This window comes from Calonectris borealis, chromosome 24, assembly GCF_964195595.1.
Source record: "Calonectris borealis chromosome 24, bCalBor7.hap1.2, whole genome shotgun sequence".
Taxonomy (NCBI): domain Eukaryota; kingdom Metazoa; phylum Chordata; class Aves; order Procellariiformes; family Procellariidae; genus Calonectris; species Calonectris borealis.
The window spans coordinates 3,907,434-3,928,497 of NC_134335.1; the positions used below are offsets into that span (position 1 = coordinate 3,907,434).

General features: G+C 54.4%; 1 protein-coding gene across 1 annotated transcript in view; it reads left to right on the plus strand.

Annotated features, from left to right (window-relative positions):
• The first annotated feature begins 412 nt into the window (after positions 1 to 412).
• Positions 413 to 21,064, plus strand: part of SORL1 (sortilin related receptor 1) — a 38,320-nt gene continuing 17,668 nt past the window's right edge. Inside the window, exons 1-24 of the mRNA XM_075172959.1 lie at positions 413 to 526; positions 831 to 956; positions 1,424 to 1,585; positions 2,996 to 3,063; positions 3,409 to 3,589; positions 5,536 to 5,637; positions 6,578 to 6,747; positions 6,921 to 7,113; positions 7,295 to 7,412; positions 7,953 to 8,026; positions 9,730 to 9,818; positions 9,931 to 10,109; positions 11,345 to 11,531; positions 12,617 to 12,745; positions 12,984 to 13,069; positions 14,772 to 14,944; positions 15,167 to 15,298; positions 15,798 to 15,889; positions 16,661 to 16,907; positions 17,343 to 17,481; positions 18,156 to 18,329; positions 18,505 to 18,618; positions 19,778 to 19,900; positions 20,538 to 20,657. Coding sequence (XP_075029060.1) covers positions 437 to 526; positions 831 to 956; positions 1,424 to 1,585; positions 2,996 to 3,063; positions 3,409 to 3,589; positions 5,536 to 5,637; positions 6,578 to 6,747; positions 6,921 to 7,113; positions 7,295 to 7,412; positions 7,953 to 8,026; positions 9,730 to 9,818; positions 9,931 to 10,109; positions 11,345 to 11,531; positions 12,617 to 12,745; positions 12,984 to 13,069; positions 14,772 to 14,944; positions 15,167 to 15,298; positions 15,798 to 15,889; positions 16,661 to 16,907; positions 17,343 to 17,481; positions 18,156 to 18,329; positions 18,505 to 18,618; positions 19,778 to 19,900; positions 20,538 to 20,657 — 3,268 coding nt within the window. The 5' untranslated portion in view covers positions 413 to 436. The remainder of the gene's footprint in view (positions 527 to 830; positions 957 to 1,423; positions 1,586 to 2,995; positions 3,064 to 3,408; positions 3,590 to 5,535; positions 5,638 to 6,577; positions 6,748 to 6,920; positions 7,114 to 7,294; positions 7,413 to 7,952; positions 8,027 to 9,729; positions 9,819 to 9,930; positions 10,110 to 11,344; positions 11,532 to 12,616; positions 12,746 to 12,983; positions 13,070 to 14,771; positions 14,945 to 15,166; positions 15,299 to 15,797; positions 15,890 to 16,660; positions 16,908 to 17,342; positions 17,482 to 18,155; positions 18,330 to 18,504; positions 18,619 to 19,777; positions 19,901 to 20,537; positions 20,658 to 21,064) is intronic.

Here is a 21,064-nt window from a genome sequence, read left to right on the forward strand (position 1 = left end):
CCAACCCCTGTCGTGACGAGCGGCTGCCGGTTTGCTCAGCCATACTTTAAATGGGGGGGGGGGGGCTTTTGAAGGCATAGCAACCTCGGAAAGTGGTGGTGGAAAGATGAAGCCCTTACTGCACACCCGACAGCCGTGGGCCATCCCACTGCATTTTAGCTCTCCGGGCTGGAGCTGAGCTCACCCCAGCGTGCCCACGAGCACACCTCGTCTGTGGTCTGAAGAGCCGGACACACAGTGCCCTCTGCTTTTTTCCTTCTGGACTATTTCTGCCCATGGTTTGAATGAGTTTCCCCAAACTCTGCGCAGTTCCGAGGAGGAGCGGTACGAGCGGGTGTTGGCAGCTGCTCTGCGACTGTCCCTGCAGGCGAGGCTTTGGCTCAGGGTGCCCTCTTCCTTGGCGTTGCAGGTCAGCCTCAATGATTCCCACAATCAGATGGTCGTTCACTGGGCGGGAGAGAAGAGCAACGTGATCGTGGCCTTGGCCAGAGACAGCCTGTCTTTGCTGGGTCCCAAAAACAGCGACGTAAGTACTGCAGCCTGGCACTGTCCCGGGGGCCTTCTCTGCTCCTGTGCAGGGGGCTGCTGAGCTACAGCCTGCCTTTCTCTCCTGTGCTGGGAAGGTGAAAGAAAGGCCCGTGAGTTTGAGCGCAGAGGCAGAAAAAAAAAATTTAATATCCTCTGTGTTGCCCCAGGGGTTCGAGCCCTGAAAGGCTGGCTTGGGCAATCTCTAAGGCTTTCCTCCCCTGCAGTTTTCTGAATTTTTACCAAATCTGTCAGAAGGGAAACAAGAGCTTTGCGCTCCTCACGCTGGGGCTTCTCCTTTGCAGGTTTACGTGTCTTATGACTACGGGAAGAGTTTTAAGAAGATTTCGGAGAAGTTCAGCTTCAGCGGGGGAAACAGCAGTGAGGTGGCCATCGCCCAGTTCTACCACAGCCCGGCCGACAACAAGAGGGTGAGGATGCGGCAGCCGATGCCAGCAGGGCAGCGACGCTTTATCGCCGCCGATAGCGTGGACGTGGCACAGCCCTCGGGCCAGGGGAACTGGGTGTGCGGCCACCCCCACCCAGATCCGTGGGTCACGCTGAAAACCTGCCTTTGCATGGGTCAGGTGCTGACATGGGCCCTTCTGCTGCGGCAGCGGGGAGGGACGGGCCCCTCCCGCAGGCTGAAGGCTGGTTTTGCACGGTCCTCTCGCTTCCTGGGAGAGCCCCTCGGGCCATCCCGGGGTCCTTGGGGCAGAGGCGGGATGTGCCGGGCACGCTGCCGTACCTCCTGTACGGCTCTGCGATGCTCAGGAGCATCGGAGCGTGGCAGCAGGGGGGCGGCTGGGGCAGGCAAATTCCCCTCCTCCAGAGTTTGCCCTCCCCAAGGCTCCCCCGGGATGTGTGCCTTCTTCCTTATCGGTCCCTCTCTTCCCAGTATATCTTCGTGGATGCCTTCGTCCCGTACCTCTGGATCACCACCAACTTCTGCAACAATATTCAGGGCTTCTCGATTCCCTTCAGAGCAGCAGACCTCCTCCTGCACAGCAGGAACCCCAACCTCCTCTTGGGCTTCGACAGGTCTCATCCTAAAAAACAGGTGAACACTTCTGCTTAGACGGGAGGGCCAGCACCCTGCCTCCACCCTGCTGTGGCATTCCCCTGGCCTGTCGTGTGCCCCGCCGCCCTTACGGCGTGCCAAGAGCCACCCTGCCTCGTGCCAGCGCCGCATCGGTTCGTGCTTTGACCGCCCAGGGTGTCTGACCTTGGGTTACTGTATGCAGAGCTGTCCCAAATTGGCTAGGACACCCCCTTCCTTACAGATCAGCCTGGTTTCTGACCTCTGGAGCAGTGAGGATATAGTACCTGCAGGATGGCCACCGTAAATGCTTCCTGTCCCCTTTCCTTTATTTATGCTGGTCCTTCGTCCGCACTGCTCCTGACCGTATCGATCTCCCCGGCTGTTGCGGTCGTAACTCGCCGCGGAGCGCTGGCAGCTGAGCCAGGCCTGACCTCTGCAGTATTTCACGCGGGCATGTGGTTTGGCTTTGGGTCTTGCATAACAAATTGCTTCTTGAAAACAAACGCTTTTTTTTCCCCTGGAGCTTCTGGGTAGTTTGTAAATAATTACAGCACCTTCAGATAGGTGCTGCAGGCACAGGCAGAGTAAGCAAAACCCGGAGATGAAACAACCATCCCCCAACACGTGAATGGGGACAGTCGAGCAGGGTATGTGCACAGCCTGCGCTGTTTCAAGTCTGGTTGTAGCAGGGTGCGTGCTGGGTGCTGCTGATGCCTTCCTGGGGGGACAGAGCTGGCCGGGAGCAGTACCTTCGCTGGGCGGGCTGCTGGACTGGCTGTCGAGGCTGGAGTCAGGCTGGCCATATCTGCGTGCCTGCAAAAAAGAGGCAAAAATTGCAGCTCGGGTGCCATCATAGCGCTTAGGAAAAAACCAGGCAGGTTTCAGGGACGCCTGCCCTTCGAGGGATGGGATCCGCAGAGGAGCTGATGTGGCTGCGGGCTGGCGTGTTTATCGCTGCTGCTTTCGTTGGTGCAATGAAAGATACTCTCTCTCCTCTTGACCTTTGCCTTACTGATGCCCGCAGATCTGCAACAGCGGTGTGTCGCTGTGCTTGGGGTTGTACCGGCCTCCGAGGGGGAGACGGCTCTTGCCCAGATATTTACCCTTGCTAACGCACTCCACGAGTACATTATAACAAGTTATTTTTATTTCTGAGTTAGTGTAAAACCAGGTGGATCAACAGACAGTGGGAAATCCTGATAGGAGACTAAAGCACAATTTTTTCCTGTTCGGGTTATTCTCCTGCAGCTAGAAAGATTGCTGTTGCTTTGAGTAGCTGCCACATAAAGAGAAGTCATCAAAGTAGTTCATGGTTTTGCGATGGACGCACGTCCGTCCTGCCTTTGCTGCCTGAGATTGCATCTCTTAAAGGATTGGGTCTGTTTGGTTGCCCAGTCCCACTGGCATCTCTCACCTTTGTTGTTGCAGCTCTGGAAATCAGATGATTTCGGCCAGACCTGGATAATGATTCAGGAACATGTGAAGTCTTTTTCTTGGTATGTATCACACTTGTGTGTTACGCCCAGCTCCTGTCTTCTCTCACTCCTCACTTCTTGCCTCATTTGCTGCCCTGCGCAAACCAAGGACCTGGGTACCAAAGCATGCTCAGGCCCGGCCCCCTGCTCCCCTCGCCCAGCAGAGACCCTGCGGGGATGTGGCACTGCAGTGCGACAGGAGAAAGCCACCGACACAGGCACCCGGGGGTGCTCCACGTTCCCCCCCGGGTCTTGCACGCCCACCCCATCTCTTGAAAGGGCTCCTGCTCCTTGGTATCCGCTGCCTTCTGTGTTGCTCTGTGAGTGCAGAAATAACACCACCACCGCCTTTTTTGTTCTTTCCAGGGGAGTTGAGCCCTACGATAAGCCAAATACAGTGTATGTTGAGCGGCACGAGCCTTCTGGGGCTTCAACTGTCATTCGCAGCACTGATTTCTTTCAAAGCCGAGAAAATAAAGAAATAATCCTGGAAGATGTTGAAGACTTCCAGCTCAGGGACAAATACATGTTTGCAACAAGGTCTGTGGTAAGTGTCACGCGAGCAGTTCACCGCCGAGGGCGATGGTTGACGCGCTGGTAGGGTAGCAGGCGGTAGCTCTGCTTTCAGCTGGGACCTGCGTCTAAAGCGCAGCGAGAGCATTTGCTAGGGACGCCGCTACTCGCTGCTGTACCTCGCAGCCTTCGGACCTCGCGTTTAGCTTGGCGTGGAGGTGTCGCTCCAAATACCTGCAGCTGCCTTCCCCGCTTGACCTAGCGCTGCCGTGGACAAAGCAACATCTACCGATGCCGCTCTCCCGGGGGGACTCGGAGCGGCGGCGTTTCCGTATGCTTGCATTCAGCAGGCTGGGCAGAAATAGGTCAGACTGCAAAGTGCCGGGTCCCAGGGAAAACCAGAGGATGCCGGGGAAGGCAGGCGAGGCGGGGGTGGCAGGGGAAGGGGGGATGTGGCTCGGCAGCTCAGTGGTTAGGAGGCCGCTTGTCAGAGAGGATTACCATCAAGCATGGGCTAGGTCCAAGCAGTCTGACGTGCTCCAGCCTGGTAAGAGAGCTGGATTTTCGGTTTGCTTTCCTTAGGAAAGAGGATGCGGTGAGCGACAGTGGTCTTTGGGTCACCCTGTACTTTCTGAAGCTTTCACTGAGGGCAAGTCCTTTACAGATGATCAGAGGCACGACACCGGAGGGGTAGAGTCCTATTCCTAGAAATTGAGGAGCAGTTTTCTTTTTAGAAGATGCCAGCATTGCTTTTCCCCCTGCTACTACCATCGAGTCTGTTTTAAGGAGCAACCTTTGCCATTTAGGGTGACTCCTTGCAAAGCCGTATAAGGTTTCCTAGGCAGTAAGTGGCGAGCGTGTCACCTCCGGCCACCCGAGCGGCCGCAGCGGTGTCCGGCGCTGGCAGGGGACGTGTTTGCAGGGCACTTTCAGTTTCTCAGCAGTCCCTCTTGCCGGTAGTACAGCCTGCAGCTCTTGGGGCCCATCCCCTTGGCGCTGTGCCTGCTGTGTTTGCAGAAGATTTTATCTAGGCTTGTTCTTGGTGTTGGGTGAGACACGGGGGATGGTCCGTGTCTCTGCGGAGAAGCCACTGGGCACAGCGTCCTGAAAGCATGAAGCGGGTTTGAGTTGGGACCTTTCCAAGCACCAACTCAGTTTAGGGGTTCTTCAGAGTTGTTCCGGCTTCTGGAGGGCTCAGGTCAGGGGCCACCATCATGCTTTCTCCTACATATGCTTTCTCCTACCTAATGACTGGTGTTACACTAAACAACATTTAAATCACCCATATTCCGTGCCAAGGCAAAGACCGATGGGAAACACAGAGGCTGGGAGGGAGGCCGGCCTGGCTGCAAACCCCCGATTTGGAAATTATATCCCCAGGTCTGGAATAGGGCACTTGCATCGAGCCTCGGCCGCAGCAGGAGCGGCGCTGGGGAGCAGACAGGCTGGGTGGCAGAGGCACGGAGGACTCTGACTGCTGCTCCTCTCCGCGGGAGGCACGGTTGCTTAGGGATACGGAGCCTGGGAAAATCAGGCCGCTTATTTTTGGAGCCTAAATCTGGGTTTGGGTTCTTACCATTGGCATCCTGTATGAAATAGGTTGCCCCCAGCTTTTTACTTTTTTGACTTCACGCTGATGCCTTTCATTTTGTGCAAATCGTTAAAAATAGGAAGGAAAGGACAGGCTGCTCTGCAGAAAGAGGAGGAATTAAAACCAGCCACCTTACCTCCACCTGACCAGCCAGAAAGGGCAATTTCTCTCCTTGCTGAGCGCTGGCTGCAGCAATGTAAAGCATGAGCGGGGAGCGCTGCTCCCCACCGTCAGTCCCAGCTGCCACGCTTTGCCTGCACGCAGGGAGGGTGAAGTCCTAGGCACATGGTTTGTGGGTTTGCCCCAGTCTGCCTTTTGGCCGCTGCTGGAGACGAGGGTGCTTTCGCGGGTGAGAGCTACTCCTAACGTGTCCCTCTGCTCTGCTGCAGCGTTTGCTAGGCAGCTCGCAGCCGCCTTCGGTCCAGCTCTGGGTTTCCTTCAACCGCAAGCCGATGCGTGTGGCACAGTTTGTAACCAAGCATCCAATTAAGGTAAGTGGTGATTTCCGAGAAGTCCTCCTCTCTCCCTCCTTTACCAAGGATGCCCTCGGATGTCAACAGCAGTTCTCTGCGTTCCACCAGACACTGCAGGAGTTGGAGCTGGGAAGGGACCTCGTAGGACCCTGTTTGGGAGGGTTGGCTGAGCAAAATCTCATGTTAGGACGATCTTGTAGTTTACTTTATTCTAGCGATTCATGCCTCTGGAGAAATACTAGAGTACCCAGAGCACTGTGCAGGGCCAGTACTGTCCTGGGTGTGAGGCTATCTGGAAGGAGATGGCCACCAACTTCCTCCGGCACTGGTGACAGCAGCAAAGCCCAGATACCCAGAGAGGGGCTGATCTCCGTGCTTTGGCTCTGCTTTTGGGGACTTTACCTCTTCCCATGGCGTGGGCCGCTAGGTCGCCGAGCATGCGCTGGTTCCACTGACATGGCCCGGAGCATCTATCTTCTCCGCAGGCAGAGGAAGCCCAGGGGGACAGCCAGGGCTTGCAAAGAGTCTGTGATCCGTGAACCAGACGTGCTGTGGTGTCCCCAGGCTGGCAGGGATGAAGGAGAGCACGAGAAGTACGCTGGGCGTTTGGCAGAGCAGCGGGGCGCGCTCCCGGCTGCGAGATGCCCCCGGCCTCGGTGGGGTCCAGGCAGAGAGAGATCTGGCACCGATGGGGCTTGGCACCCAACGCTGCTCCCAGGGACTTTGCCAGTGGGTTGTGCGGGGCGGAGGGTGAGGGATCGCTGGAGGAGAAGCACAAAAGAAAAAGCAGAGGGAAGATACCTGCTTGGAAAAAGTACAAATGGGTGGAGGAAAGAATTAACTTTCTAAGTTAAGAAAGAGTAAATGCTAAGAGTAAACGCTAGACTGGTCTGTACGTAAACCCTGCTTGTATGCCCACACGTATGAAGCCTGCTTGCCTGTCATTTACATCCCAAAGGAATATTATGTTGCCGATGCCTCGGAGGACCAGGTATTTGTGTGTGTCAGCCACGATAACAACCATACCAACCTCTACATCTCAGAGGCGGAGGGCCTGAAGTTCTCCCTGTCTTTAGAAAACGTACTCTACTACAGCCCGGGAGGAGCTGGAAGTGACACCTTGGTCAGGTAACGTGAGACCTAATCGTCTGTGGTAAATGAGAACGTCGGCCAAAGTCTTTGTAGTTTTTGGCTGTGTTTCATCAAAGCATTGCCCTGATCCCTGGGAGTGAGAGTCCCCCCACTCCCCAGACCCAGGGAGGCTGCGATTCACTGATCCCAACCTTTGCACTTCCACACAGGTATTTTGCCAACGAGCCCTTTGCGGACTTCCACCGCGTCGAAGGCGTGCGGGGCGTCTACATCGCCACCCTGATCAACGGCTCCTTCAGCGAGGAGAACATGCGCTCCGTCATCACCTTTGACAAGGGGGGCACCTGGGAGCTGCTGCAGCCCCCGGCGCAGACGCGCTACGGGGAGCAGATAGACTGCGAGGTAGCGCGGGGCGGGAAGGGGGAGCGCGGGAGAAACCCCCCGCAAAAGAGGCTGAAACGGCAATCCCGCCGCGAGGGAGTCCCTCCTCGCCTTTCCAAGCGGAGAGGGCCAGACTACGTGGGACGAGGGCACGGGTGAGCGCGGGACAAAGGTTTAATGCCACGGTGTTTTGCTTTTCCAGTTGTCTCAGGGCTGCTCTCTCCACCTGGCCCAGCGCCTGAGCCAGCTGCTTAATTTCCAGCTGCGTAGGATGCCCATTCTCTCCAAGGAGTCGGCGCCGGGACTCATCATCGCCACCGGTACCGCTTTCCTTCTCGCAGCCGCGCAGGGGCTTGGGGCGCGTTGTTTTCAGGACGTGAAGAACTTGGCAGCATCTAGTTTGTATTTGCCGGTTACAAAAATGCAGTTAAACTGTACATTTTGCTGTCCCTTCTCTGTTGCAGTCCCCATACAGTAATTACAGCATGTATATTTTACTGGTGCACAGTGACATGAGAAAACTTGCCGGCTTTATTCTGATCCTCTTTCCTGCCACTATCCACATGAAGGGTTTCTTGAACATACAGAAATTCCTGTTTGTCTCGCTCTTTTACTGAAGAAAACATTTGCACGTTTTGTTTGATCATGTCTCTAGCCATAGATTTTTCCCCAGCTGCTTTTAAAACTTGTAATTGTTTTTAAAATTCTTGCTTTTGAAGGGATTAGTTTATAGTGTAAAGAATCAGCTCCTCAATCCTTGTCATTTTATTCACAGATAAAAATAGTGTAGAGGTGTCTGGCTTCATTTTAAGCAATTGCTTTGCATTTCTTGAGAAGAATGATTTCTCCTGTTCTCCTAGGCTCCGTTGGCAAGAACATGGCAAGGAAAACCAACGTCTACGTCTCAAGCAGTGCCGGAGCAAGGTGGAGGGAGGTAAGGCCACTCTTTTGCTTGCCAAGGCGGTGGTGCAGCACGTAGGACATTGGCAGCAATGTAGATAAGTGATGTTCAGCCTTCGGGCATTAAAGATGACCTCCACGTATGCATCCAAGAGCTGTAGCTGGAAGGTGCTGAACACCCCTTGAGACCAAGGCAAAAAGGTCTTTAGATGAAGGACCAGGCATGGGTTGGCATGGAGGTGAGCCTCGTGGTGAAGGCGGTGGGTTCAAATGCAGGAGAGCTCCCTCCTCCATTTGTTTTCTTCAACTGGCAGGACTTGCCCCTGGCGTGGGGCATCTGGCCTCTTTTAGACAGGACCGACAGCCAGGACTTCGTATGTGAGAGTGTCTGGGGAGGCATCTTCCAGAAAGATGGGATGTTGCCCTCGGTTTATGGGGAGTTTGATGCTGTTTACTAAGTGGGTGTTCTGGTCTGCGGCAGTATTTGTGGTCTCCCTGTGCATTCTGCTGCGAGTGTAATATGGTATTTCAACATCTGCAAGCTATTTAATCCCGTGAATTAAACGGCCTCCTTCTCCTCCCGCAAGTGCTGCGCGGTCTGGGTTAATGTCTGGGCAGCTGCAGCGGCGGTGGGGACACGCCACAGGCCTGGCTGCTGCCAAAGCCGGCCGTGGTTCAGCGGCTGGCCCGGCTGAGGGCGGGCGCCTCCCACATTCATGGGGAGCGGCCCTGGGCACCCGCCGACTCTCCCTGCGGGAGCCCTGCGGCAAGACAGGAGCGCTCGTGGCCGGGGCAGCGTAGCCAAAAGCCGAGACTTTCAGGTGCCAACCTCCCCTGGCTCGCAGGCAGGTTTGCATAGAAGTGCAATTAAAACATGCCGAGGAAGCGTTGACCTGCAGTTAACAATGCTGAGCTCCTGACCTTGTATTGTGAGCGGAGGTGCAGAATGACCCAGCAGTGTAGTTCCTCAGCTGAGAAGCAGTAACAACTCCTTCCCCTCGGCTTTGGCAGGCAGCAGGCTGGAAGGCTCGTTGCTCTCCAGATCAGTGGTACGGTCTCACAGCGCAGAAAAGAAAGGAACAATGCATTCGGTGTCCTGCGCGAGAACATCCCCAAGTGTGTTAGCATGTACTGTGAGCAGGGCCAGGCACGTACAAGCTCTCTATTTTCCTCCTGAGCTGCCCTGGGCTCCCCAGATAGGAAAAAGTAAAGGTGATTTTTGTGTTGGTGGTCACTAGAGCTGGAGGTGAGCGTGAAATACAAGTTTCTTTCTACAGGGTGGATTTTTGCATGCCACGGCCCGGTTTCTCTTTGAGCATTCAAAGAACCTCACAGCCTGAAAACCAACACTTACCTGCAGTCCTAGGAAAGCCTCGCAGACATGGCGAAGAGTTGCAGGCTGAGAGGGGGAGCGATTGACTCTGGCTTCATGTAACGGCACTTTGTCCGTTAATTCTTTCCCTGCGCACAGCACGGGAAAAGGAGAGCCCGGGGCGCAGTGCTGCTCTTAAACAAAAAGCTATACGTTTCGGGGAACTGGGCTGGCTGCTCTTGACAGCAGATGTTGGCCCATAAACACTTGAATCTCTGGCACCTCCAGAAACTTGCCTCAGCCCAGGCGACCCGAAACGTTAGCATGGGTCAGGCAGTGTTTTGGACAAAGCACGCTTTCCAGCCAAGCTTTTCCCTTCATTCCGCCCAGCTCTGACGCACCCCTCGGCACCATTTCTCTTCCAGGCGCTGTCTGGACCCCACTATTACACCTGGGGCGACCACGGTGGCATTCTCGTGGCCATCGCACAAGGCACCGAGACCGACCAGCTCAAGTAAGCGGCAGGGCAGGGGCGTTGCTTCGGGTGCTGGGGCTGGGGCCGGGAGAGAGTGCCCTGCGGCGGGCAGGACCTGCCCCCGGCAGCTCTCCCAACCTGCTTTCTCCAGGTACAGCACAAACGAAGGGGAAACCTGGAAAACGTTCACTTTCTCAGAGAAGCCGGTGTTTGTGTACGGCCTGCTTACCGAGCCCGGGGAGAAGAGCACCATATTCACCATCTTTGGCTCGTACAAAGAGAATGGCCACAGCTGGCTGATACTGCAGATCAACACCACTGACGTGCTGGGTAAGGGGACGGGCGACAGAGCCGTGGCTGACGCTGGTTGTGCAGGTGGGAGAGCCGTCCTGTCTCCACCCCACGGCTTTGCAGGTTACGCACGCTCATAAGCCCACTCCTGAAAGCAGCCGGTCCCCACACCGCACAGCCTGCCCCGAGCACCCCCGTGGGTGCGAGTGAGATTTTGCCATGCCATCTCCGGGGGGCTGAGAGCGAGGAGGGGACGCGGGAGAGGTTTTTGGAGGCCCAAATCAACCTAGAGACCTCAGGCTATGAACCAAACCATTTAAATCATCTAAGGCACTTAGAGTCCCAGTGACGAGCACGGGAAGTTGAGAGAGGGCATCGCCTGCGGGGGCTGCGCTCGGCTGCGGTACCACCGCCCGCGTTCGGGTGCCCTGTCCCTTGTGTCTCTTGTCCACATGGACACGGCTGCTGAAGGCACTCGTGTCCCCTGCGCTCTCCCCATACCCCCCCTCCCTCCTCGCCGAGGGATTTGTTGAAAAGGAAAAGGGAAAAAAAAACGTTCTGAAGGCTTGTGCCTATGAATGTTTTATAACCCATTTCAGCTTTGATTGCAAGGCAGCATTTTAATCAAAGAGCAGTTAAACCCAGCAGAGGAATTTGCTTGACTAAGATTTATAACTGATTCCCTTGACGTTTTGTTAGAAACAGATCTGTTTGGTAACCAGAACAACTTCATTTAAATGAGGCATTGCAAATTCACTGTCACCGCGACGGAGCCGCTTGTTGCCTCCTGTCACCGAGTGCCGCTGCACGCTCTGAGCTGAAATGCTTTCTGCTTTGCCTTTTCTGTGGGGCCAGGGCTAAAGCCTTGCAATCGGGGGAAACCGCTCGTTTTGTGCCAGAGGAGGGCGGGGAGAGGGAAGGGCCAACAGGCATTATCAAGGTGCATGGGTGGGTGCCAGCGCGCCTGCCCTCACTCCGAGCATCCTGGGTCTCGATGCCACTAGCCGTGGCAAGAAGCCGAGGCTAACGCAGCCTCCTCGGAGGCAGGGCTGGCTGCTTGGAGCCTGCAGCTCCCCCCGAGAGGTCTTTTGCACCTCCTCTGCGTGTCCCCAGAGCGCGGCGCTGGCACAGGTACTGCACTTTGCCCATCCTTGCCGGGCACACATCGGCAGAGCAACCAAGGGACATCTGCGGCTCTCTTGCTTTTAAACCCTTGGCCTGGGTTGCAGCAAGGACCATGCCTTTCTTTACCCCAACCTTTTTGCTTCTCTTAGGGGTCCCTTGCACAGAGAACGACTACAAACTGTGGTCACCCTCTGACGAGCGAGGCAATGAATGCTTACTGGGGCATAAAACCGTTTTCAAAAGGAGGACTCCTCATGCGACCTGTTTCAATGGGGAAGATTTTGACAGGCCTGTCATGGTCTCCAACTGCTCTTGTACAAGGGAAGACTTTGAATGGTACATACCAATTAATTTCTTTTAGTCTGGATTTTAAGTTTGAGATAAATATCTGTGACCAATCGCTCAAAGTGCACAAACATCCAATTTACTTAGCTCTTTGTATCGCTGCTTGATTTTATAGCAAAGAGGAAACTAAATAGACTGAAAACATCCCTTCATTAATAATGGGGCATGAGACTTAATTAATGTCTCTAGAGCCTTCTGGGAGCCCCTGAAAGCTTGTGTAGAAGAAGGAAGTATTGTTAATCCATCACCTTCTTTCAAATGATGGCAGACAATTTCCCATCACATATAGAGATCCTCCACTAAAATGCTTAATGACCTTTTAGCCGCAGGGGTGCCACTGGCCCTGCTATATTATTTTTATCTGCAGTTTGCCCGTTGCTGACACTGCATAGCTCTTGGGATTAGGAAACACTCCGGCAATCTGATGCAAATGTTTGGGGTTAGTAAGTGAACTGTTTTTCAGGGACTGGACCTTCAGCAGAGCTCACGGCCAGACCATGCAAGTGCCCAGTACACACAGTTAAGGACAGGGGTTCAGACCTGCCTGTCCGATGCCGAGGCAGAGACTGGGAAGGAGTCTGGCTTGTCATGAGCAGACTGGAAATAAGGCTGGTGGGATCCGATTCCTGCCTCAGAATCACAGCCCTGGACTCATTGCAAAATCAGACTGACATAACCTCTTCCAGGGCGTTTTCCAAAGAACAGACACAGTACAACTCCCATTTTATCGACAGGAAAAGCCAAGACACACACCAGTGACCTAAAGCAGCTAGCAGGAAAACTGGGGCTTGGAGCCGGATTTTGAGGGCATGCTGGCTCCGCTATGCCTCGCTGCCTCACCTACCCTGGTCTGCTCAGCCACTGGCAGGCTGATTTGCACAATGTTCTTGAAAGACAGAAGGTGTCTGGCTGTAAGATATTATTATGCAGCTAAATACTGATAATAAATGAATGGACTGCTGAGATACTTTGGGTTCTTAAAAATTCTATGCAAAAATAGAAGAGGAGTAATAGTATAGCATGGCTGCATTTTTTCCTTCTCCCTTTCCCTCCTTACATCTTTCTTCTCCTTGCAGTGATTTTGGCTTTAAACTGAGCGACGACTTATCGTTAGAAGTTTGTGTGCCTGACCCTGAATTTGCTGGGAAACCGTACGACCCGCCAGTCCCTTGCCCTATTGGCTCAACTTACAAGAAGACTCGAGGGTATGTGTTGTACTTGGGAGGAGTACCTGATCTTCCAAATGCTGGGATTTATGCTATTGGTGATTGAAAAAACCCCAAACAACCCCAAAACCCGCACACAAACACCCCATGAGTGGCGGTAAACAAATTGCATGTTTGGACATGCATTGCAGCTAAGCGACCGCTGCTTGTTCTAGCTGCTCATGATGGTGTGTTAACAGTTTCCATGAAATAAACTGCCTGGGTGTATATGTTGCAGCTACCGAAAGATCTCTGGGGACACTTGTACAGGTGGAGACATCGAGTTGCGGCTCGAAGGGGAGCTGGTACCGTGCCCGCTAGCTGGTGAGTATGTACAGGATTGCTGTGGGCACAAGGGCTTCATTCATAAAACCTTTGGCTGGTGCCTGAGGGACCACGCACAAATTCCCAGAGGGCTCTCAGACAAAACCTGTGACACAGGAGCCGAAATGCCACAGTGGGTTACAAATCCATCATCTCCTGTCCTGTCCAGGGGCCAGAGAGCTTCTGAGGGACCTGCTCAGGAGCAGCTTCAGCCTGCAGAGCCCTCCCTGCTCCTGAAGTCACAGGAGGCTGAAGCCCCCAGAGCAGGCTGCGGGCAGGAACCCTCTTATCCCAGTCATGTCCTCGCTGTAGCGGGCTTGAACCCAACAAGAAAGATGGGACCAAGATACCCCCATCCTGGAGAAACCCTTGGGAAGGTAGCACTCTGAGACAGGCCACCTTGAACGATGGCTATTTGGGACCAGACGCCGCCCTTTAGTCCTCACACACATCCCTGCCAGACTTCGCCTCTGTCCTTATTTTCTCCTCTCAAACGTACGAGGCAGTGAAACGGTCTCGTGCCTCTGTGCTGCCAAAGTTATTTGCATTCTGCTCATTACAGCTTTAATTTAATCTGCCGTCACGAGCTGCGTGATTAGCATGCTGCGGCGCAGCAGCTTGAGAGCGAGCCTGAGACGGGGAGGAGGCTCATGTAAGGGACGGGGCGGCTGAGCTGGTGCTGCGGGCAGGGCGAGCCCGGGACCGTGGCTGAGCAGAGCCACAGGGCTGCAGAGCAGCCAGCCCCGCCAGCGTGAGGTTTCCCTGCATCGTCCTAAGATTTTTCAGGGTGCAAAAGATATTCCAGGTGCAAAACGGCCCGGGGGGTGCCTGGGAAAGCGTTCCCTCTGCTGGGATTCACGCCAATGCCGTGTTTAGTTTTCCTCCTTGTTCAGCGCCTGACACGTTATTCACCCCTCCGAGCCCTCTTGAGCTATTTGGAGAGCTGTGTTAGTCATGCTGAGAAGGGCCCTGCTGACTGAAAAATAAACCTGCAGTCCCCACCGGGCTGGGCTTTGAAGTGCCGTGTTCCCAGAGTATTTGCTGATCATCTTCAGATACGTGTTGGCTCGCACCATGGTAACACTTTCATGTACAGTATCTGTTTCTTATCTCCGTATAATCTCATTAGGGATGCACAGCCAGAGTTACTTACTGACATTAGCCTTACTCATTAATAGCATTATTGGACTTTACCGGTAGTGTGCTAATGCCCGGGAGACTTTGTCCCGGACCAGGATCCCATTACGCTCGATTCTGTGCAAATTAGAAACAAAACCCACTCTGGGATACTTACTGCGGTGCCGGTGTCCCCTAGGACTTGCAGATTTACATCACTCCCACCTTTTTTACGAGATTTTTGAGGAACAGGAGATCAGTATTTTGTTTCTAATTGGCGGCACGCTAACATGGGAAGGAAGGGGTCACGATGGTTTTGCCGTCCTTACCTCCTCCTTCAGCCCCTGGGCCAAACAACGGCCGCAGTGTGTTCCCGGGCACGAGCGCGCACAGGACCCGCAGAAGGCTATTATCGTGTTCTCGTTAACCTAATCCCACTGAGACAAAGGGCCTTTGCCTCCGTTATGTGGGGGTGCTAAAATGTACAGTCAGGGGTAAGAAGAAAACACCTGGTATTTTCTTTTTGCCCCTTGAGTAGCCTAAAACGGCCAGAGGCGTCTAAACAAGGCGCTGCCTGTTCTTGCAGAGGAGAACGAGTTCATTCTCTACGCCACCCGCTACTCCATCCACCGCTACGACCTCGCCTCCGGCGTCAGCGAGGAGCTGCCCCTGGCCGGGCTGCGAGGGGCGGTCGCCCTGGACTTCGACTACGACCACAACTGCTTGTACTGGGCCGACATCACTCTCGACATTATACAGGTGAGCCGGGGAGCGGAGAGGCCGCCGCGGTGCCGGCCGCCCGTGTCATCGCTGCCTTGCACCGGGGGCAGGCGTTGCATACACACCCTGAAATACAAGTGTTTATCTTGGGTACTCCTCCCCTCCGAGCTGTCTGTTACGGCTTGCCTCGCACGCCTGACCGCGCTCACCTTGAGGCTGCGGAAATTCCTCGTCTTTTATTCTGATTTTTTTTTTCCCCAGCGTCTTTGTCTCAACAGCAGCTCTGGGCAAGAAATAATCATAAGCACGGGGCTGGAAACAGTGGAAGCTTTGGCCTTTGAACCTCTCAGTCAGTTGCTGTACTGGGTCAATGCCGGGATTCCCAAAATTGAGGTACGGTTGTGGCCACCCCTGCTACAAAGAGGTGATTGGGTGCATCTTTGGGGCGGCTGGGCCCTAAGTTGGCTGCTGCCCTGAAGTCTCATTGCTGCTGGGGCATTACTGACCACTGGCCCTCGTCCCACATGCCACTTTATTGGATCTAAATGCAAACGGGGTATGATAACATTCAGCCCTGTGTACTTAAACCGAGGTCAGTTTGTGAGGCCGAATCGTGCAGCAGAAGTGGGGGAAAAGCAACATCCTCGCGCAGTACACACAGCCAGAACGGGGCACTGGCTGCTGGCTCAGTCGCACGGGAATGTCAATAAATACACCGATCTATCCTCTGCTGTCACCTGCCTCACCGGAACTGCTCCCTGTGCCCACAGCAGCTATTTTATTAGGGAGCAGTAATTACCTGCCACAGATTTCATGTAACTTTAACCAGTGCAATAGCTCTCCGTGCTGCCCGCAGTAAACACACCCCTCCTGGTTTTGGTTACGACTCTAGGTTGCCAATCCAGATGGAGACCTGCGACTCACCGTCCTCAATTCCTCGATACTGGAACGACCCAGAGCCCTCACTCTGGTTCCCCGAGACGGGTAAGAAAGCAAGCATCGCAAGTAGTCGGGTGCCTTGGTATTCCCCAGAGGAATTGCGCTGGTACAGCCCCTCCTGCACCGCTACGCTCCTAAGAGGCAAACACGAGGGAGTGCTGCACGGAAAGCTTTGCGAGGCTTGGCCCCGAGGGGCGCGGTGGGGGGACGGGAGCGGCGGTGGGCAGTGCAGCGGGGTACGGCTCACAGTCCTGCCCCGTGGAGCCCACTCTTGCCATCACGTGCCCAACTGAGGCGTCAGCCGCCTCGGAGCAGAGATCACAAACAGTTTTTTCTTTCAATTAAGCTGCTGTTTTCCTACCCGTACATATCTACTAGTAAATAACTTCCTGCCAGTAAAACTGGTCTGGTCAGTGAGGAAAGCTGCAGTGATGCGTGAGAAACTGAGCCACACTCAAATTCAAGAGCCAAATGCAAGTTACGTCTTTCTGAGTACAGTTTTGCCGCAGCTGCTGCGCTGCAAATGTAGCGCTGACAAACCTGAGCTGCCTTTAGTCGTACGTGCTAAAGCAAAGCAGTTCAACGCAAGGTAACCTACAGCTGCACTCGCACCACAGCACCTGCAGCTAAAGAAGCCTCTCTGCTGCTTGTAGATCTGCCGGTGGTGTTCACTAGAAATGCAAAGAGCTCCCTTTCCAAAGGCATGTCTTGCAAAAGACATGGAATGTAAAGCATTCAAACCTCTGCTTCATAACCTGTTTCCTTTTGGTGAGCTGTTTTGTTACTATTTCGAGTAACCTCTCTGCCTGTTGTCAGGTTGATGTTCTGGACAGACTGGGGAGACTCCAGAGCCGGCATTTACAGAAGCGACATGGACGGGTCAGCGGCCGGGTGCATTGTTTCGGAGGGTGTGCGGTGGCCAAACGGCATTTCTGTGGATGACCGGTGGATCTACTGGACCGAAGCCTATATGGACAGGATCGAGAGGGTCGATTTCAACGGGCTGCAGAGATCTGTGATCCTGGACAGTCTCCCTCACCCCTACGCTATTGCTGTATTTAAGGTATGTATGCAGCGGCTCATTTCCCATCGGTATGCATTTCCATAGCATACAAATCCGCTGGATTTGGAGGCTAGGAGCAGGCGTGCTGCTTGCTCTATTTCTGCTCCTGGCACGTTCCCATGCGCCCCTGAAATGAGCAGGCAGGTACGGTTGAAACCAGGACCAACATCCAAAAGAAGCGCAGCTTTCCCAAGCAGCGGCACTGCGATATCTTCCCCAGACTGTGCGCCACTCAGCAGATGTGACTGCTGCTTCCATCCCTGCTCAAATCCCAGCTCAGGTCTTCCTCATCTTCCTCCCCTTGGGTTGGGGAGACTTTGCACTCTCGATTGCCTGCGCATCCAGGCGGTTAGGGTGGCTTAGTGCAGGTAACCACTGAGGAGCACGGCTCCGGCAGCACTGCTCTTCGTGCTAAGAGCAAAGCCTGTGTTTCAGAATGAAATCTACTGGAACGACTGGTCACAGCTGAGTATTTTCAGAGCATCCAAAAACAGCGGCTCAAGAATGGAGATCTTAGTCGGCCGATTAAATGGGATCATGGATATGAAAATCTTTTACAGAGGAAAGACAACAGGTAATCGCGTGAGCGTGCAGATGATCTTTCCTGCGATTTAGAAATGCATTTGTCCCCCATTTCCACAGGTTCCCAGGCCACCAGGCCATCCCGGCGCACATTTCATGAGGCTGAATATATCCCCATTCCTGCAGGGTTTGAAGCACTCAGGCGCTGTAGTAAGGAATGTGTTTCATTAGTGGTGTGCCCGCCTTCTCGGCTGCCAGGAGAGATACTCCCTTGTCAGGGAGGGAGCCCATACGGTGCTCAGCTGTGACACCTCATAGTTTAGGTCACAGACCACGGCCTTTCCATGCAAAGTGCTGTACGGGCCAAAAAAAAATAGGGTCTCAGAGCTGCACCAACTTTGTCCTCCACTTCTTGTCCGTCTGGGCTGCAATAAGGTAGCGGCAGCCCCTGCATGACGTATGCGCTGAAGGGGCTGGCTTCATTTTCAGATGGGTGTAAGACCATCAGTGGGCTTCACCAGTCAGCAGCCTGCAAGAGACTGGGAGGACCTTTTTAAGGCCCTTGATCTCCCTGGAGCAGATGGCTCTGTGCATTTCTAAAGCCGACCTCAGCACTCGGTGCTGCAGAGATGGCTCCTGATGGGGGTCTGAACCCAAAGCCTGGGGTGGCAGGTGAAATTGCCCTCTGCCCTGACAATGTCCCCTCCCTCCCTGCCCTCGTGCCAGGGGAGAACGCCTGCATCGCCAAGCCCTGCAGCCTGCTCTGCCTGCCCAAGTCGAACAACGGCAGGAGCTGCAAGTGCCCCGAGGGGGTGTCCAGCACCGTGCTGCCCACAGGGGAGGTGAAGTGCGACTGTCCTCACGGCTACGTCATGAAGAACACCACTTGCATAAAGGAAGGTAAAACCATGCTTGGTTCTTGCTGCTGCTTTACTTTGAGAGGCGGCTTCTGCCACTGTGAGAGGTCGGCGTGGCCTTTCTGCTGCCCTTTGGGCGAGGAGGAGCATGGCCTGTCTTCTGAAAGCGCAGCGTCACGCCTCATGCCAGCTTGTTTTGGTTTTCCCTTTTGCACCAGAAAACACGTGTCTGCCAAACCAGTACAGATGCTTCAATGGGAACTGCATAAACAGCATTTGGCAGTGTGACAACGATAACGACTGCGGGGACATGAGTGACGAGAAGAACTGCCGTAAGTGTCCAGCGGTGGCATTCGCCCGTCCAAATTTAGATGTCTTCTCTGTCGGCATTGCACCTGAGCCGATGGTCTACGCTCCCTTCATAGTCATGGAGAGCAAGGGGCACTCTGGGGGTGCAGCTCGTCTCCTCCTTTGGTAGACATCCGAAGCCGATCAGATGAGTTGTGTCCTGTAAGGGCCGATATTTCTCCCTTGACCAGCTCAGGTGTAAATGTCTAAAATTCGGTGAGGCTGATGCCAGCTGTCATGTGAGGACATGTGTTTGTCTCTTGCAGTAATTGTCTTCTGAGGCTAATTGAGGGCATAGCCAATGCCGAGTGACTTTCTGTCTGCATCATGCGGACTTCTTGTTGAGCTAATAAATCGAGTTCACACATTAAAGATAGAAGTCACCTTTTTCAGTAAAATTAGGGACCGCCAATGCGTGCAGGAGGGGCAGATGTTCCACAGCTTTGCAGAGCCTGAAGGGTTGGATTAGCGCACTGTGGAAAAAGGGCTGGGTTTAAAGTTAGGAATCAGTGGAGGACCAGGTGTTCCTGGAGAGATGCCATTTATCCTGTTTTGTACTGGTAAGGAGCTTATTTTCCTGCCAACATTGTCAATTGAGATACCAGTCAGCAGAGTCCAAGTTTGAGTTCATTGCCTGGCTCCGGAGGAGAGACAGCCTCTGGGGGTACCTGTTCCTCTGCAGGGGCTCGCTGCGGGGCCACCAATTTGGCACAGCAACGCTGCCTTGGATAGCAATGCTCATGCCCAGCTTTTCCCCTCCTTTGGCTGCCTTGTCTCATCCCACCACCCGTGGTTTCAAAGCCCCTTCGTGGGAAGCAGGCAGCTCTGCTGCCTCAGCTTTCTTGCTCCCTGGCTGGGAGGCACTGCCCCTGGCTCGCGAGTGGACGTGACGGTGGCAGGAGCTTCAGTCCCGATCCCCAGACAGACAGCCAACCCCTCTCTGCTCTGCTTTGTGCGGAGTGCCTAATAATGACATTAAAATACAGTAACAGTAACTCGGGCTGCATTGAGCAAAGCTCACAGGATGCTGATCCTCTCCCTTCACTTCCCTGCACCAAGTACACACGCTCGGGCAGCAGAAACCCTTTTCTAACCACCACCTTAACCTCCTTCTCCTCCCCCTCTCCCTCCCCGCTGCGTTAGCCACCACCGTGTGTGATGCCGAGACCCAGTTCCGCTGCCAGGGCTCGGGGACCTGCATCCCGCTGTCCTACAAATGTGACCTGGAGGACGACTGCGGGGACAACAGCGATGAAAGTCACTGTGGTGAGTGCCCTCACTCAAACCTCCTTCCCTGACCCTGTGCAAGGGCAGAAAGCCCCGCAGTGTCTTGGGGCAGGGTGCTACTCATAGACGCTGTAGGGCAAGGCAGCGCTTCGCCAGATCCCCCGTCCGTCCTGGCTAACAGCCGCCTCCTCCCATCATTTACTGGGTACGGAAGAGAGCGAGGCCATGCGCTGGTTCTCCCCTTGCTGTGCTCCGGCAGGGAGGCTTTTGTGCCGTTACCATCCAGCTCTCCTGCTCTGCTCCTCGGGTACTCCTGGGACCCGAAGCCAAATATTTGGTAGAGATTACAAGCTGACCTCGGGCAGCTCCCCAGCAAGCATGGGTTGCTCAGTGTTGTCCTATTTGCGTCCATCCACCTCCAGCTTAGCCATTCAAGAGGTGGGGTGCTGAACTGAAGGAGAGAAGAGGCTGGTAAACAGCAAGGCAGTAGCTCTTGGGCGTTCAGGGCTAGGGATGAGGCAGGAAAACATGCTTTCAAGACGACTCTGCTTTGCAGGGCTGTGTAGGCTGTCGCCTCTGAGATATCAGCCTCTTCTCGGTCCATAGGCCACATGAAGCTTTCCTCCTCCTCTCCCCTGGCCCCAACAGCATCTGAACTGTGTGTGCTTGTTTGCAGAGGCTCACCAGTGTAGAAACGATGAATTCAGCTGCAGCTCAGGGATGTGCATTCGTCTTTCCTGGATGTGTGATGGTGATAACGATTGCAGGGACTGGTCCGATGAAGCGAACTGCACTGGTAAGCCCTTTGATGTGATCAATAACCTTCTGTTGCAAACACTGATTACTTACAGCCTGAGGTGCTGTAAGATAGCAGCCAACATCTTCTGCCTCAGTTTCCCTGCTTGTTAGCTGAGCCACCCAGCAGGGCAGCCCATAGCTCAGCTCGGGGTGAGGTAATGCTCCAAAAGCGAAGGGTTTCTTTCCTCCAGTGCCTTCAACAGGCCTCGCTGTGAATTTGCTGACAGCTTTGCAATGCTCGCACAGTGATCTAGCTTTGCTTTTTACTTGCAAGATTGCACCGACAGGCGTGCATTGCTGCAGTGGCCGCAGGGCCGTCCACCTTCTGCGTACCAGCCGGCGGTGGCCGTGCCTTTGAAGCTTCATTGAACAGGGAAGCGGGTGTGTGGCTGCCGGGCAGCCCAA